The sequence below is a fragment of the Seriola dumerili genome, unplaced genomic scaffold (assembly GCF_002260705.1).
Source record: "Seriola dumerili isolate Sdu_G_001 unplaced genomic scaffold, Sdu_1.0 BDQW01000242.1, whole genome shotgun sequence".
Taxonomy (NCBI): domain Eukaryota; kingdom Metazoa; phylum Chordata; class Actinopteri; order Carangiformes; family Carangidae; genus Seriola; species Seriola dumerili.
The window spans coordinates 2,167,548-2,185,136 of NW_019174497.1; the positions used below are offsets into that span (position 1 = coordinate 2,167,548).

General features: G+C 42.5%; 3 protein-coding genes across 3 annotated transcripts; 1 reads left to right on the forward strand and 2 right to left on the reverse strand.

The window, feature by feature from the left end:
* Positions 1–284: 284 nt before the first annotated feature.
* LOC111229765 (uncharacterized protein C3orf20-like) lies at positions 285–2,954 on the reverse strand. The gene is made up of 5 exons (XM_022756235.1): positions 2,526–2,954; positions 2,049–2,165; positions 1,205–1,347; positions 843–953; positions 285–629 (listed from the first exon to the last, which is right to left on the reverse strand). The coding sequence occupies exons 1-5, from the start codon at positions 2,952–2,954 to the stop codon at positions 530–532; spliced, it is 900 nt and encodes a 299-aa protein (XP_022611956.1). The 3' UTR covers positions 285–529.
* A 944-nt stretch (positions 2,955–3,898) lies between these two features.
* On the reverse strand, positions 3,899–6,332 carry LOC111229766 (uncharacterized protein C3orf20-like). The gene is made up of 5 exons (XM_022756236.1): positions 6,199–6,332; positions 5,518–5,638; positions 4,969–5,094; positions 4,772–4,882; positions 3,899–3,943 (listed from the first exon to the last, which is right to left on the reverse strand). The coding sequence occupies exons 1-5, from the start codon at positions 6,330–6,332 to the stop codon at positions 3,899–3,901; spliced, it is 537 nt and encodes a 178-aa protein (XP_022611957.1).
* Positions 6,333–10,208: 3,876 nt separating this feature from the next.
* Positions 10,209–17,514, forward strand: LOC111229633 (methionine aminopeptidase 2-like). The gene is made up of 11 exons (XM_022756046.1): positions 10,209–10,600; positions 11,441–11,554; positions 11,774–11,836; positions 12,559–12,661; positions 12,958–13,119; positions 13,381–13,562; positions 13,807–13,901; positions 15,118–15,214; positions 15,307–15,410; positions 16,566–16,681; positions 16,802–17,514. The coding sequence occupies exons 1-11, from the start codon at positions 10,426–10,428 to the stop codon at positions 17,052–17,054; spliced, it is 1,464 nt and encodes a 487-aa protein (XP_022611767.1). The 5' UTR covers positions 10,209–10,425; the 3' UTR covers positions 17,055–17,514.
* The last annotated feature ends 75 nt before the right edge of the window (positions 17,515–17,589 follow it).

A 17,589-nucleotide genomic window follows, 5' to 3' on the forward strand; every position in this document is an offset into this window, starting at 1 on the left:
ATTTTTCACCATGCCATAACTTTATCATCAGGTTGATCAGGCAGATGTTCTTACAGGAAAGAAAGCAGAAAGGAAGGATGATAAGTGGCAGCAAGTGGCAAGATTGTGAGATTAGATTTAAAAAAAAAAGAAAGAAAGAAAGAAAGAAAGAAAGAAAGAAAGAAAGAAAGAAAGAAAGAAGAAATAAAGAAAAGACAATACTGTGTAGTTTAGTGTTTTTATTACATCTGAGCATCTTTACTGAAAAATACAATAAATACACATATTTCCCATGGATACTTATACAAGATGAAAAGTGTATTATTCAGACAGCACTGACACATCTGCACTCACCCCTGATGCCCACAAGTGTTGCCAGTTTACTCCTTACTGTCAAAGGTTGAAGGGAATATTTAATCTGCAGTTACAGATTGGTGCAAACCTGCATAAGCGGTTTGACTGCAAATTAACCTAAAGTGTAAATCAACAGCTGGTGCACTCTTGTAACTTTGGTGAGTGACACAGAGGTAATCCTGTCACTGGAGTATATTCAGTGTGAAATGACAGGAACGTGAGGAAATGCAGGAGTCTTCTTCTTTGGTTTGATACAAAAGCCCCTGTGTCGTCGGTGTGATGCCTCTGTGGTTCTTCTGTCCAGGGAGAACACATTGGCACGTAATTTAATCAGATATCTCAAAAACTGTGTTAATTAACAACACAGCCAGGGTGAAGATCAAAGGTGGTAAAGATTTATGAGAACACAACACATTACAGGAAAAAAGAAATTACATTTTAGCTTCATTATTCACCCAGAACAATGAATTAGCAGGGATTATAAAACAGTATCAGTATCAGTCACAAACCTCTCCTTGGCCTTTTCCACTGAAGCAGGCAGTGTTGCACCATCTCCTTCTTTTAGTGTTGCATGTTGTGAGTTGTGTGCATCTGTGGCTGTGCGGTTATTCCCTGTGTCACTGCAAGTAAAGCACAGAATAGAATAAAAGTAATAAACTTAATTAAATCAGCTTCTTTATATCCAATCTGTAATTTATTGAAACACTTAACCTGTGCTTTGTGATGATGAATTTTATTGAATTCTTTTGTGGTTACAAATTCCATGATCACTGACGATTGTTGAAGTCTATATCCTTTACATTAACGCTATATGAAATGATCCATTTTCTTACAGTGAATCAGAGTCTCAGAGGGGATGGTGCTGTAATACCTGAACTTGTAGTCTGGTGGGAGGCTCAGGCCTAATCTGTAGTCTCCCCTGGTTCTGGAGATTTGCTTTTGAAGGTCCCTGACTGAGCAGCCGCGACCACTGAATATGTAGCCCACAAACAGCAGCTTCCCTCTGATGTACATCTGTCACATTCACAAGGAGAATTCACATGTGAAATGGGGGAAAAAAAAAAATCACCACAATGACTGACTTTTACTGTTGTATTTAAAAGAAGCTTCAGTCAGTGTATTTTTCTTTAGATTGCAGAAGAGGTTTGAACCACGTTAATCCTATCTTTTCCCAACATACGTCAGATCAGTCATGTGGTAATGTTTAGTTTCATATTTCACAACAGAGGAACGTACAGTGCGTGTGTGTGTGTGTGTGTGTGTGTGTGTGTGCAGAATCCTGTCAATCATAATGGCTGCTCTCCCTGAGCCTCTGAGTAAAACCTCTGGGCCTTAAGTATTTAAGTGCAAACGCTGTTCCATGTCCCTGATACTAGTAATTTCTGTTTGATTTATGGGCTCAAGGAGGAATTTTCATCTTACAGCAAAATTCATTGGAGCAGCTGTCATGACTTTAGGCTAAAAATTAAAGCCCCCTTTTGTAATTAAGAAGTGTCATCCCTCACTGCTGTCAGCTCACAGCCCTTTTATAATAAATGTCCGGGTTTCTTGGAGAGGGCAGTACCTTATTCAAAGTCCTCCTCACCCCATCCCCCCACTGCTTACACCTCCTCTGCTTCAGACAAGCACTGCTGCTGCCCCCCAGTGGTGGCCGTGAGAACATGTACTGAGCAGAGCCTGCAGCCTCAGGCCAAGCCTGCAGTGGGTTTACTGACCAGGACCATCCCAGGAGAAGCATTGTGTCGCTGCTGCAGCAGGATGTTCTCAGATCCACAGCTCAGCTTCTCTGTTGACATCTCGTACCTCACCAGGCGAAATGAATCCATCTGGCACTGGATTAAAAAGGAAAAAATACTGATGCTGTTAATGAGTTTCCAGAAATATGTTGTATAATAGCCTGCTGACTGTAGCATGTCGTGCTCTGACGTCTTTCCTTCACTTTGTTGTGTAGCCTGTGCAGTGCTGTGTTGTCATTGCAAAATGTGCATCAGTATCAAGGAAATTTCTGCACACTTAATGATGAAACTGAATGTTATTTTAACTACAGTTATGCAACAAACAAGGGATGTTCATACTGTGTATCGGAGACTGTAAAGGTCTTTATATGTCTCCTATAACAGCTGAACAAAATAACAGAAACGTGTCGCGTATTGCTTTGTAGATTTTGTTATTTTGTGTTTTTGCATTCACACCTGACTACATGGCATGGTTCTGTGTTTATTCCTCCTCCTGTAAAGCTGCTCCAGGGCCTCCTGGTCAGGCACTGCGTGTGTGTTACTGATGGGCTGGCGTGGCAGAGTCACACACACCACCAGGATCTGTTGACTGTGTGGAGGCTGGCCCATCACAAAGGTATCGTACTCCAGGTCCGTCACCACTGGCATCAGTGTCACACTGCAGCAGCAGCACCGCCTCCGCCTCCCCTCCCCCAGCAGGGCAGCTCGCAGCAGCACAGGGCACACTGTGAGGGGGACGGAGGGGGTGAGTGACGACGGGGCTGGGCAACGGGTGACAGCAGCAGGCTGCGACTCTGGACTCTTTGGAATAATCACTGACCTGGCAGTGGTGATAGTGAAGTTGTCATTATAAATAAGCCTCTTAAAAACGCCAGTAAATGTCATTTTCTGCGCAGTAACATTTGAATGAGCTGTAACTGTAGCGCCTGTCAATGATACAAATTGTTCTTACTTACTCCAGCTTGATGTTGCCGTGAATTTGAAGAGGTCCTATCTGCGTGACATGGGGCTCCTCCTTTGATCGCTTTTTAGTCGTCCTGACAACAATCACATTAACAAAGTGAAATGACGCCTGATTAGGATCTACATAGTGCAGCATACATCTGTTCAAAGTCTAGCAGAGCTCAAGCACTTGAAACTGATCAATAAACGGTGTGTCTCCGTCATTATTACAAAATCAATCACTGGCTTTTGTTTAAGGATAGATGGCTAGATTATGATGCACTTACATCCACAAATTTATCTTGGTTATACATAGATAAAATAAGCTAATGTAATGTCATTGCTTGTTATTTAGCTCCTCCAACATGAATCAACTACAAAGAGTAGACTTGTGTAAGGTATCACTAACACAGCTTTCAAATCCCAATTTTCCATAAAAACAATTAATTGTTCGGCAGTACAACCATGTCTTTCAAACCCCACACCTCTAGTTTGGGATGCAGGCTTTCTCTTATAAATGTGTTCTCCTCAAGCCCTTACTGAGATAACCCTGATGACATCACATGGGTCATTTTCTCAGACTTGCCAGAGCTCCATCCACACGACATTGTACATGTTTTCATAAGCTCTGTAATACTTCCCATGATCACTAAATCTTCTTTGACATGCTAAATCAGTGGAGTGGTCCTGTGTCCTGGTGTGAAGTGTGCACCTTGGCAGCCTGACTGAAGAGTCAGCAGGTCTTTCTGCTGACGCTGACAGGTGTCTGTGCAGCTCCTGTAGCTCAGTCCTGCACTCCTCTGGCTGGTTTGGTTTTGCATCTGCCCACTCAGGTGGGTTCAGAGAAGGCAGAGCAGCTGACTGCACCTCTCTCCTCAGCCTGGTCCTCAGTGGGGCAGCTGGCATCCGCTCTGTGTCAGGACACTTGATGCCTGAAGGAGAGGAAGAGGTCACTCAGAAATGCACACAGACACCGAGTGACACGACTGACCGTGAACAAGATCCTGATGGAACTATTCAATAATGTTGAGTTTGCAAGATGAGGTGATACTGTAACTTTTTGCTTCACTGAACTACTCGAAACAACCTTACCAGGTCAGATTGGCTCATTGTTACTTTTATGTGCACTACATACTTTAATAACTCTTACCCATCCTCCGGTGGCAGTTTGAACCCATCTGGGAAGAGTGAGCACATCTTACGTATTTCAGAAAAGCTAGAAAGATAAACTCTGAGCTGTCAGGTACCAGTGGCTGCACGGTAATAATCCAGCCAGTCCTCCAGGGTGTTTCGTACTCTCTTCTGAAGCTTTTTCAGCTCCCTGCCAGCAAGCCCTCCTCTTCTCCACCGTGCTGATGGCTCCTCCAGCCCCTCCATCTCTCTGACCATCTGGGAGACCTCCCGGGAGCACACAGACACCTGCCATACATCATTACTCGCACGGTAGAATATATGACACAGAACAACACAAGCCATTTAGCAAGATGTTCTACACAGAGTGACTCAGTGAAGGCATCTGCAGAACCTGTAGAGGCTCACAAAGGAATCGGAGGTATTCATGTGGCAAAGAATATTTTCTGTGCTCAAACAATAAAAGGAAACAAAACACCTGATTATCTAAAGAATGGTCTACATTTCTATGGTTGATGTCTGTTTCCCTATTGATTTGTGTTTGCCTTTACCTTAACCTAACTTCAACATAAGACCAGCATTGACACTCAAACATCATACTGTCATAACAAGTGTTTTACAGGACTGACTGTCAGGTTCCTCTTGCTCTGTAGGACCACAGCAGGGGATTTTGTCGTCCTTGCCAGCAGGATGTCTTGAGCAGCATCAGATGTAAACTTTGCATCAGTCTGCAAGCACAGCTGTTAATGCAGAGTAGATATTATAAATTAGACTTTTAAAAAAAAAAATCATACATCTATTGTCTACTAGATAATCATAATCTCACCGTTTCCTTAGATTGGTTAATGTTAGGCAAGGCAGAAAGAGGAAGTTGAACACTTTCATTGTTACACCTGAAGCTGAGCATGGCAGAGGTACCGCTGAGCAGCATCACAGAGATCAGATCTGACAACTGTAGGGGACAGAAAGAATTTACGCAATCTTGAAAAATGGCAAATTGTCATGAGCTGTAGTGAATCCACCCATTTAATCTGCATGAAATACCCCTGTTCTAAAATGAGCAGTCATGATGAAATGCGACCGTCTTGGTCCTGTCAGAGACACATCGTGTTCGTTCATCAGTAGGTCATGGGTCATACACAACACCCTCTGCTATGTTTCCCCTAAATGTGACACTTCCTATATAGATGTCTCACATGACAGGTTCACCTGAGATTTTTAGTCCTTCAGACACATGTTCTCTATGAAACATGTAACTTCTTTCATATTAAGACTGTTGCCAGGGGACCTCATTTGTTTATAAGACAAAGAAAATAAATGTAATGTTGTAGTTTTCTCAAAAGTCACTATCCTGGATCTGTAGCTGCATCTTCACCTGTATAACGATCTTCTCCTTCAGTGCACGATCAGTCTGCCAGCTCCACTCCTTCGTGATGTTCCCATAGTGGTCACTTATCAATCCACCATCCTGGTCCCACACTGCTGTAATAGAGGAGCTGGAGAAACATATGAGAAAGACCTACATTTCAAACATCATCAAAGTCATCACACATAAATGACTACAGAGACAGTTTAAAAGCATTCAGCATTTTGTAACCACAGTGCAGTGCAAGACATGAACAAATAGCTTGTTCCAGATATGTGGTGAGCAGCAGATCAGAAAATGTATGTTGGTCCTAAATCATTCAAGTGCTTTATAGACAACAGCAGTATTTGTATTTCTATGACACAGGAGATCATTGCATTTCCATTAAATTGAGGGACTCACAAGATTTTTTTAAATGGCCAAAGTCAAAGCAGTAGAGGCAGAGATATTATGACTTTTCATCCCTCATATGGGTCAAGCTCCAAAAACAAAAAACAGGATCCTAACTTTCACATAATCATGGGAAAATCAGGGTTATTTTTTCAAACTATGGAAAGCACCTACCACAGCCAGTGAAGAGATTACACAAATGTTTACACTGTACTCCTCATGATTAGTAAACTGCTGTAAAATCAGTGGAGGGCACATTTAATCTATTCAGATATTCTCACATATCAGCACTGAACTCACCTGAGAGGGTGTGTAACAGCCCCACGCCCAAACGCTGTGATAGTCGCCAGCATAACGGGAAACTCACTGTCACTGAACACGTTGGTATAGAAGCCTCCATAGGACAGACCTGAGTGGCTCTGGCACACTGCCATACAACCAGATGGATAGCTGAGAGGGAAGGGTCAAGGGTCAAAAGGTCAGCTGCAGTGACACATTTGCCATATGCCCTACACTGTATTTGCTTCTTGGACAACCACTACCAATAAAATCGTTATGAATAAACATGATGGGAGAAGGATACTATATAAATGAGGAGCCGTCGTCGATCCTGTAGTGTAGTTTCTGCCGTGCTGGATCCTGCTGCTTCACCTTTGGTATCTGGGGTATCCCGTTAACTAAAGTGGCAGGCTGGGCCTTTCTCCTGGCTCTGCCGTCCTTCAGTTTTGCCCTTGCTTCTCCATAGTGACGGAGTACGAGAGGCTTTTTCAGGTTCTGTCCAGCTGTTTGCAATTTTCTGTGTGAAGATGAAGTCATTTCTTATGCTTAAAAACTGATCTCTCAAGCTACAGAGATTGCATTTTTGTGGGGTTACATTGAAAAAGTAAACATGATTTCAAACAGCTAATGACCAAATGTAAAATTCAGGAAGGATTTGATAGTTCTTATGTTCTAAATAAAAACCAGCGCCACACAATACTGAGAGATTAACTTAATTAAAGTTATTAAACTGACAGCCTTTGACTTTGACAGCTCAAAGTCTGCAGCCACTGGCTAAAACTATACTTTATACTACTTAGCGCACCATGTTAGCATGCTTTTTCAATTAGCAGAGTACAGCTGAGGCTGATGGGGATGTCTTGTAGGTATTTGGTCAGAAAGAACTGGATTAAGTAAAATTTTAACCAATGAGGGTGCTACATGGATTATTATGATTCATGCCGAGTAGGGAAATGAATGTGTGTTGAGACATATCAACCAGAACCGCAAATGTCAACCTCACTGTGGCGCTACAGGAATTACCAGGGTGTCACCAAAGTCATTAGGATTCATTGTCCAGGAATCATGAATATCCGCAAGAAATTCTGAACCAATCTATCCAGTGGTTGTTGAGATATTTCAGTCTGGAACAAAGTGGTGGACGGAGTGATCAACTGAACACTGCCACTGCTAGAAAAATCTGATTATCAAATATGAAATTTTGGAATGCAACCCGTCATTTACACACTTTTCTAATAATGCAGCTATGTAGGTTACCAACGCACTCAGGGTTTCTGGCCGCGTGCAGTCGCTCCACCACCCACTGACACAAACTGATCTGCTGAGGCTCATCATAGGAGGGCTGCTTTGGCTGAATGATCCAACCTGGACACAAATCACATCCAGCTGAGGCAGCAGAGGAACAGCAGTAACACAGTCAACCAGAGTCACATCAGCCAACATTAACACAATGCTGCAGCTCCATGTCATACCTGGGTCTTTACAGCTGCTGGATGAGATAGAGAAACTCACGGTTGAGGAGTTGTGAGCTGTTGGGGAGAGAGAATATGGGACTTAATCCATATATAGGATAGCCTGAGGTCTTATATTCACCATTTTATATACAGTTGCTACCTGGAACATCAGGGAACTTAATAATGTAACTCAATAGCCCTGTAACTGATTAACAAACAGCAGTACATCTGTGTCCAGCCACCAGCTGCCTTGTTTGATCTGGTAAACAAATCCTGTCCCTTTCCTAGGCTTGCAACCAAAGATGTCCACAACTTTATTCTTAGAAGGTCAAGAGAAATTACTTTTTTTCACCCCTGTCACTCTCATTATTACTGTCTCTTACCTGCATTAACTCTCACATATAGAAGAGCATTATCACTTGAGAGTGGTGCAGTGACTGCTTTGCCTTTCCTGCCTTATTGCTAGTTTTCCATATAGACAGTCTATGGTGTGTTACCCATATAACACTAACATTTTCTATTAAAGAATACTTTATAAAGAGTGTATTTTGTAACTAAGGACTTAATTAATGGTTAATAAAACATTATTTAATAATCTATAGGCTGGTAATAAGCCATTTCTAATATCAATTTTTTGGGTTGCCAGGTTGTGGAAAAGCACTTATCCAGCATTTCACTTATGACAGAAACATTTACACTTTTTTACACAATATTGTAGTGGAAGAACAGTATATTAATGACTTGCCAGCATTTCTATCTTTACACCTGTTCACTTATGAAGTGAGGAATAATAATCAAACAAATCTTAATTTATCAGCAAATCATCATTATTCATCAAATCATCAACAATTAATTTTCTCTTAACCTATCATAAGTACTTATAGCCTGTGGTCTGAGAAGTATGGAAGCCCATTTCCATCAGTATGGGGGAAAATGAAGAGTTGACATGATAGTAAGTAATAATTTATCATGATAAAGGAGAATAATGAGACACACAGTCAGTCAGATAGGTCACCAAACTGGAGTAGCCTACCAAACAATTTTGACTTAGCAGGCTAAATCACCTAGCTTAGCCTGATAAGTTTCTTTCATCGCGACTTAGCAGGCTAACTCACAATGAAAAATAAGTACATTATTATTATTTTGTGAAACCTTTCATGTAGTTTTTTTTTTCCTGGCAGTAATGGCCTTCCATATAGGTGTGAACCACGGAGTCATTTACCTTCACTGGAGTTTTGTTTGCGCTTTTTCACACGTGGATTTATGCTAACTTTTGGTTTCCTCTCTGAGGGACCTGAACTTCCCACAACACACGAGCTCCTCTCTCCTGTCTCCCTCCTGCCATTGGCGGACACCTGGCGGGGAGTTTCGGCCAACTTCCATGAACCTTTGGACCTTCGTCGTTTGGGTGTGTGTTCCGGACTTTTTGGATGCACCACCCCTGCGGTCACATCCTGCCAGGAGTAATTCAGAATATTTACAACCCCGTGAGGAATACAGCCCTCCTCAGTCCACTTATGTTGTGAAAGAAGACGAGCCAGTTCATTTAATATCTGAGGGGCTGCTCGCTTGTACGCGTCCACCGGGCTGTGGTCCTTCGTATTGAGTGAGGCACCGACAGCAGATGAGGTATCAGGTTTACTGTCCCCACATGTTTCACCTGACAGCCTCTTAGTGAGCTCATCACTTTCTTTGTTGTCATTCTCCCGATAACTACATGATAAAATAGGAGAGTTATCAGACACATGTATCAGAAACAAACTGTAAATACATTACTAGCAACAAGGTACAAATGACCTTTGTGTCTTGTCCTCCGACTGCGCTCCTTCATGTGCCCCATTAAAATGCAAAATGTTGCTCCGTGTGCCTCTAACTCGGTTTCGTCTTCTTGGCTGCAGAGAGGTAAATTAAATAGTTAACGTCTTACACCTTCTTTTAAACTACAGCCAACAAAATGAATCATTAGCCCACCTGGTCAAAGAAATACAAAGGCCCAGTTCTGTATTCTGCCAGCTGACCAGAAGAAGTCATTATTTCCCACAAAAAATTAATCCACAGGAATTTGTTTCAGATTGTCCCCACTCTCAGAAAAACGCAGTATGTGCGCTTACGAAACAAAAATAATATCAACAAAACACGAGTGAAGTGCTTTAAAATCCACCTTTCACTTGTGTGAAATGCACCTGTCTGTCCACTCTGTGCTGGGCTTGTTGCCTGGATACACACTTCTACGCCCGTCTCCAAATACTCGCGTTACGCACCATTAATGATCGACACCTGGCATTACGTCGAAAGGCGAGGCTATCTATGACAATACAGAACAAAACAGTGCTCGCAATAACAGATAAGGTGTCGTGCGTTTTGGCAACGTGCACACTCAGGTGAAGTGTCACACAAGTCTTATTGAGGAGCCGCAGTCACAGGTGCGCACGGCCAGGTAACCTGAAACTCAGCGACTGGATGTTCAGAGAAAATGATGAATCCGGCGTGCAGTGCGGCTCTTACATGTCATGCATCAGGACACGTTGGTCACATAAACTGGCATTTCAGCCTCTGCAGAATGCACGCGGTTCGTGTTGCTCTCCTAGAACCGTTTGTACCTAAATGTAATTTTCCCTGCAGAGAAAAAAAATCTGATGATAAATGAAAGTTTTTATCTCCTCGGAACAGAGGAGGATCGTCTTCCCTCTATTCGGGTCAAGTTGTAGCACAGAGATTGTCTAATAGCTCATTATTGGCTCAGCTGCCTCCAGCACACTTTTCTGCTTTGACCACTGGAGGCTCCCAGCAGCTTATGCGTCACTTCATCTCTCAGTCGCTGATCATGGCGGAGCTACAGCTACAGCACGAAGTGGAGCCTCAACTTCTCAATGGGGACGACTTGAACGAGGAAAGAGAAGATGCAGATGCACCAGAATCAGTAAAGAAAAGGAGAAGAAAGAAGAAGAGGAGCAAGACCACCGCACCAGGTAAGAGGCATCACTTTGCGGTTAGAGAATCGATGAGAAAATAGCGCAAAATCGTCTCCTCTGGTGCCACTCGATATAGAGCAAGAGCATCAAATATGCGGGACAGGAGACTTTTCAACCTGTCAGATGGTATTCCTGTCCAGCTGTCCCAACTCTGTGAGGCTGCCGCTGGAGCTGAGGGCGCTCATCTGGAAACGGGACAATCTCTGAAACACGTAATTTACCATCAAAACAGATTGAAAGAATTCATTTGAAGATATGGGTGGAATAACATTTCATTTTTACTCCAGATTAAATATGTTCTATCCTATAAATCCCCCTAAGCTGCATGAAATTATGTAATAGAAGTATCCACAGTTTTAGTGCAATAAGATGACAACCACTCTTATGCAAAAAAAAAAAAAACATGATGATCATTGCAGCTTTACTGCCTCAAAAGGGGGAAATATAAAATTCCAAAAAAAGCCTCATTTGTTGAACCTGCCCCAAGTCCAGTGTGGTCCACACAGCACTGTCTTTGAAGGGCTAAATGTCATAATGCTGCAAGGTACATATGCCCTTGAGGATATTGACTCCCAAGGTATAGAAAGAATTTATGCACAGACCCTGCCAAGTTGAGATCGTAGTGGATGCACTTTCTTGAAATGACTCTGAACCACAGTAATTTACTCACTCTGTGTGTGTGTGTGTGTGTGTGTGTGTGTGTGTGTGTGTGTGTGTGTGTGCGCGCACGTGTGTGTGTCTCTCTCTGTGTGCATGCTATGCATGTGCATGCACGCCACCGGTGTACACGTGCGTGTTCACCTGCACATGCATGCACGATGGTGTGTGACTTTGCAGCAGGGACAAATGAGGCTGAGGGGGGTGGAGAAGCTGGAGGTGTTGGTGATGTGACAAAACAGTTGGAGCTGCAAACACTGGAGGACAAAGAGAGGGAGGAGGATGGAGAAGAAGGTAACTCATCACCACCACCACCATCACCACCACCATCATCATCATCTGCAGTGGTGATTGTGCTGAACTTTAAGTCCCTGAAAGTGCACAGTGAAATCCAGCTGGTCATATCTGCAATGAGATATCTGATTTTCAGTAGCACACTGGGAATAGTGCCCAAGCCCCTGTCAATATTTCTCACTTTACAGACTGTATTGAAACTAATGATGCTTTCAACAGATGGGGATGAGGGAGAGAACTCAGCTGGAAAAAAGAAGAAGAAGAAGAAAAAGAAGAAAGGATGTAAGCCTTTTTTTCCCCCCTTAGTGCAGCAAACTGCATTTCTACAGGCTACAACAGATTACTCTCTGGCTCTTTTTGACTCAAATTGAAGCTACAGTTCAAGTCACAGTTTTCACTGTCACATGTTCTTGAATTGATCAGATAGCTCTGTAAGAACCGTGTTCCAGCATGAGTGAATCACCGTCCTGAATCAGCTGCATCAGATTGAATTAAATCATTAGGTAAATACAACAGGTGCACAAAAGCAGTTTGACTCGGCTAATTAGTGTCATGCGAGTTGCACGATGCAGCACAGACACAGGAGGTGTAGGACAAAATGCTACAGGACCTTACACAACGAGCAGATTGGACTAAATTAATGACAGCAGATTCAATGTTAACACACACACACATGCAGGGAAAGCTGCGTGAAGCCAGTGTTAACAGTTTGAACTGAAAGTAAGTGATCCTCAAAAATGTCCTAAATTATCCCACGTACATATATCATTATAACCTACTGTATAATGCAAGTGCTTTTATATTGGCACAGATTTGTCTGGTAATACAGTTCAATGGGTTTCTTTTACTCTTGGGTGGCTCACTCAATTAGACCTGTAAGTCAGGATCTGTACAATTATTCTTTAGCCGAGTTAAAATATCAATGTCATGAACATAGGAAGGATAACTCGTGTGTTTTCTTTCCTCTCTCCTTCTGCTTCTCCTTCTCTCTATCTGGGCCACAGTGAAGGGACAGACTGACCCTCCCTCAGTCCCTATTTGTGAGCTCTATCCCAACGGAGACTTTCCAAAGGGAGAGGAATGTGAATATCCCCCATCAAAAGACGGGTGTGTGACCTCTGCATCGTTGTCCACTGTGTGACATGCTTCATATTTATTTAGCTCTCTCTGCTTTGCACTTATTCATACTGGACGCCATAATGAGGTGCAGTGTTTAGTGTGTGACTTCATTTCCTGTTCAGGGGTAATTTGGTGAAATTTGTCCTCAGTTAAAAAGTATCAACACTACTTTCACCTGTGCAGACTTTCTCCAAGAGTGTGTCATAGCCTCATTATAAATATTTGTATAATGAGAAAATAATGAGTGCCTCCTCTCTGTGGTGTGTCTGTCTACCTCACACCAGGCGCAGCGCAGCGTGGCGGATCACCAGCGAAGAGAAGCGGGCGCTGGACAGGGCCAACGAGGAGATGTGGAGTGATTTCAGGCAGGCGGCCGAGGCACACCGACAAGTCCGCTCCTACGTCAGGAGCTGGATCAAACCAGGGATGGCCATGATTGACATCTGGTGAGACATGCACTGAAATATTGTCTGAGCTCCTTTAAAATGACTTTAATCTCGGCTCCTCATCATGATTCTGGACTGATATTGACATGATTTCAGCACTTCCTTGTCCTGTCCTGAAAGACACTGTTTTAAAATGATCACAGAAAGCAGGAGAACTGCTGTGTGGGTTCAAACTCCTCTTAGTGCTTTATCTGTTCTGACAACAAGACTCATTGTTCCTGTCATCCACTGTCCCTTTGTGTTGCTGTCTGTTTCTGGCAGTGAGAAGCTGGAGGACTGCTCCAGGAGGCTCATCAAAGAAAATGGGCTGAAGGCCGGCCTGGCCTTCCCCACCGGCTGCTCCATCAACCACTGTGCTGCCCACTACACCCCCAACGCAGGAGACCCCACCGTGCTGCGCTACGACGACGTCTGCAAAATTGACTTTGGAACGCACATCAACGGTAAGACTCACTCACTAATAACTTTTTTAAGAGCCTTTGGAGTTATGCTGTGCCATTTCACACTTGGCATTTATTGTGACGCAGTAAAATAATGATTGAATTATAATTCTTACGGCCTGGAATAAACTGTTCTCATACGTTAATTAACTTCCACTTCTTCTAGATTAATACTCGCTGAATATTTCTGCAAAAATGATCACCTCATAACAACTGTTATGAACAATCAAACTGTTTGGTCTTTCAGGTCGAATAATAGACTGTGCCTTCACCGTCACTTTCAATCCAAAGTATGACGGGCTGCTGGAGGCTGTGAGAGATGCAACAAACACCGGCATCAGGGTAACTCTCTCATGCATGATGCTGGTTACACTTCACGTTATGAAACACAAAACCCTGAAGAGAATCTTGAGAATCATCATACAAGTATTCAGGGCACATTTACATTCATATTCATATGTAGATTAATGTCTATTATAATTAAACCTTTAACATAATACAATTATAAAATGATTTTTTTGAGAATTTAGTTCTATCTGCTTCTAATAGTTGATTCCCAGTAAAAACTCAAAACGCTAAATGTGATTTGATGCAACACAAAAATGGTATGATAGGGTCATCATGTGGTGACGATGGAGTCCTGCTGGCATGACGTACAGCTTTATATAACATGCACACAATTAGTAACTCATATATACATAATGAGGGAGTAATGATTAAGATAAGATCAACTGTGACACTTAAATGTTCCCACCCAGGAACATTTAAATGTTCCCACCCAGGAACATTTAAGTGTCACCGCAGCAAAAGTTAAGTGGAAGAACAGATGAATATGATAAGTAATAGATACGGTGGAGATAACTTTGAATGCAGATAACGTGAGAGAATTGAATATGCTCAATATGTGCACAAATACAGCCATCCAATGGGCATGAAGTACAGACAAACAATAACTTATATGCTTTATATCTCAGTGGATCCTCTTGTAAACTCGTGATAAATTACTTTAAAAACTAAGATACTTACACACCTTTTGAGCATCTACAATACGGAGCATTAAAAACAAGTATAAGAGGTTAAATATACTGCCTATATAAATAGTAACTACAAAGTATATTGTGAAAAATTGCAACAAATAATGGGATACAAAGATATCACATGATTAGTTGTTGGTTTGTGCCTCTTATAACGTGGTTCAGAGCTCAGGTTGAAGTGGTCAGTTTACAGATTCACACATACCTGGGTACTAATTATTCTATATTAATTCATTAACACAGTATCTACCTGTCAAGTAACCTCAGATGATATTATGTAGTCCTCAATTTAGAGTTATTCAGGAACTACTATTCATGTATTAGCAGTTAGCTCCTGATTTGTTTCTTGGTCCCCGCTCAAGAGTTTCTGTACTCAGCTGTGAGGTGTTCCAGCGCTCCTTGTAAATGAGACACATCACAAAAAGGGCGGGGGGGGGGGTAAATATTTGTTACTATGTAGGTGTCTGTGAGTGAGAAATGTGATGTTACTTACTGATGTGTGTGTAAACACCTCTCCGTCCCAGTTTGCAGGAATCGATGTGCGCCTGTGCGACGTCGGTGAGACCATTCAGGAGGTCATGGAGTCGTATGAAGTGGAGATAGATGGGAAAACATATCAAGGTAATATGAAGCCATTTATCATGTTTACCTCGTGCGCAGGTTCACTGCTGCTTCCTGTTTGTGAAACCTCTGCATGGGTGTTCTCTTTACAGTGAAGCCAATCAGGAATCTCAATGGCCACTCTATTGGACAGTACAGGATACACTCAGGGAAGACGGTCCCTATTGTTAAAGGCGGAGAGGCCGTAAGGATGGAGGTTTGTACACCAGTGATCACAGCTTACTTTATTCCAATTTAAATAGTTATTTCATCTGAGACAAGTGGATGTGACTAGATTCTGGAGCACGAAGCAGGACTGCAGGCTTTTTTACTGAAGTGTCTGAAATTAAACCTTCCTTAGCTGCTTGACCTTGCATATAAATAAACCCTTTTTAATTCTTAAGTGTAATTGGAAGAACATGCGGCTGGTTAGGGTTACGATGGGGTGTGGAGAAATGTTCCAATTCACTGCTCTAACAGCTTCTTAGTCACCCTCGTCAGCACTTTAATTACACCTTTAATGGAATTACCAGCCGCATCGAGTAGCAACACGTGTTAAAACTCCAGCCCCTCATTTCACTGCAACAGCGCTGAAATGTGGGCATCCAGAGTTCATTAGCAGGCCGATGCTTCGCCAAGGAGAGACATGGCTTTGCACTATCTTACATTTCCCTGGACTACACTGAGATCCATGCCTGGCTCACACCCGCACAGCTGCAGTACATGACTGTATTTGGATAGAACTGAGCATTTTAATTGGCAAGTTGCTGCGTCAAGCTTTTTACCTGATGTTTCCAGGAGGGGGGGGGGTGCTGATGTGGCAGCTTTGCGTATTGTATTTTTAGCTGAAGTGTGTTGGTGTAACAGGGACATTACCCTCTTTGTGATCAGAGAGTGCACGACCGGAGTGGCAGCTGGGCGTGCCACAGGGCTGCTAGCACTTTGACTGATTATCGGTGCAGTGAGAGAGGGTGTCGCAGTCTTATCAGCTAATACCACAGGGACTCTAACAACAGACACACGCTGATAGAGACACGAAACGCCAATGAAACCCAGCCAATCAAGTTACAGGAGGCGCAGCTCCAGAAAGGACACTACTGTCCTTAATAGACTTCACATGAATATGTCAGCAACTGACAACTTGAGGTTTTTGTTAAATTTACTCTCAGTGCCCCCTGGAGTGTTTTTGTCCTTTTCACTAATGTCCTACTCATTCAGTGCTGCATGAACGGGAATATGCTGTAAATACAATTAGATAGGTAACTTTTAACAAACTGTAAAATACTTTCAAGGTAATTTCTGCATTTCATGTCAGCAACAAAGTGAAAGTGAGAGTGTTTCTGTCCTTTTTTTCCCCCCCGCTGCCTCTCAGGAAGGTGAAGCTTATGCTATTGAGACATTTGGCAGCACGGGAAGAGGTGCAGTCCACGATGACATGGAGTGCTCACATTACATGAAGAACTTCAATGTTGGACACGTGCCAATAAGGTTGCTGTTTTCACCTCATCCCTGTGTTGAAATTTCGCAATATTGAGTCTGAAAATTATTAATCCTATCCATCATTCTAATAAAACTCACTTCTGACTCTATGTTGTCACTGTGCTGCAGACTTCCGAGGGCTAAACATCTGCTGAATGTGATCAATGAGAACTTTGGCACCTTGGCGTTCTGCCGCCGCTGGCTGGACCGCCTGGGCGAGAGCAAGTACCTGATGGCGTTGAAGAATCTGTGTGACCTTGGCATCATAGACCCGTACCCACCTCTCTGCGACATCAAGGGCAGCTACACTGCCCAGTACGAGCACACCATCCTACTCAGGCCCACCTACAAGGAGGTTGTGAGCCGGGGAGATGACTACTAAGCATGCGCCAGAAGTGGAGGCGTACCCGGAGGAGCATGACAGCTCAGAGACAACAAACCTCTTCAGACTGATAGCAATTATGCAATATTTCTCTGACCTAAATTTTCACTGCTTGAGTACCTTTAGGTAATTGTTAGCAAGAGCAAAAGACTTGTGTCATGGCAGTAGCTTACTAGTACCACTTTTTTCCCCAAAGGATTAAGCCAGTAGACAAAGGACATATCTTTAAGAAATGTAGTGTTGTCATTTTAGTTATATTTTGATGTGCTGCTTTTAGGAAATATGCAAAAAATATATATATATATGCAAGAAAATCATGTAAAAAAGGTTTTGGTGAACACTTCGCCTGAAATGCTGTGCTTCATTCATTTATAGAAACAATCACAGTATATTTCTATATTTATTTGCTCTATTTTAATTTGAGGCAGTTTTTATAAGAAATAAATTGTTATAAATCTTGCATTGAATGCTGTGTCCATATTAATGTAGCTCTAACAGCTGGAACAAGCGGAATTACAACTGTTTATTATTTTGT

Bases quoted from the DNA above. Each gene is read 5' to 3' on its own strand.
- LOC111229633 (XM_022756046.1), top strand. From the start codon at position 10,426: ATGCGTCACTTCATCTCTCAGTCGCTGATCATGGCGGAGCTACAGCTA. The intron at 12,662-12,957 runs GTGTGTGACCTC...ACCTCACACCAG, and splicing joins TATCCCCCATCAAAAGACGG to GCGCAGCGCAGCGTGGCGGA. The intron at 16,682-16,801 runs GTTGCTGTTTTC...ACTGTGCTGCAG, and splicing joins GTTGGACACGTGCCAATAAG to ACTTCCGAGGGCTAAACATC.
- LOC111229765 (XM_022756235.1), bottom strand. From the start codon at position 2,954: ATGACATTTACTGGCGTTTTTAAGAGGCTTATTTATAATGACAACTTC. The intron at 2,166-2,525 runs GTGTGAATGCAA...TTTTTAATCCAG, and splicing joins GAACCATGCCATGTAGTCAG to TGCCAGATGGATTCATTTCG. The intron at 954-1,204 runs GTATTACAGCAC...CTTTACTTGCAG, and splicing joins CCACCAGACTACAAGTTCAG to TGACACAGGGAATAACCGCA.
- LOC111229766 (XM_022756236.1), bottom strand. From the start codon at position 6,332: ATGGCAGTGTGCCAGAGCCACTCAGGTCTGTCCTATGGAGGCTTCTAT. The intron at 5,639-6,198 runs GTGAGTTCAGTG...ATGTTTCTCCAG, and splicing joins GCTGTTACACACCCTCTCAG to CTCCTCTATTACAGCAGTGT. The intron at 4,883-4,968 runs GTGAGATTATGA...CTGCATTAACAG, and splicing joins TTAACCAATCTAAGGAAACG to CTGTGCTTGCAGACTGATGC.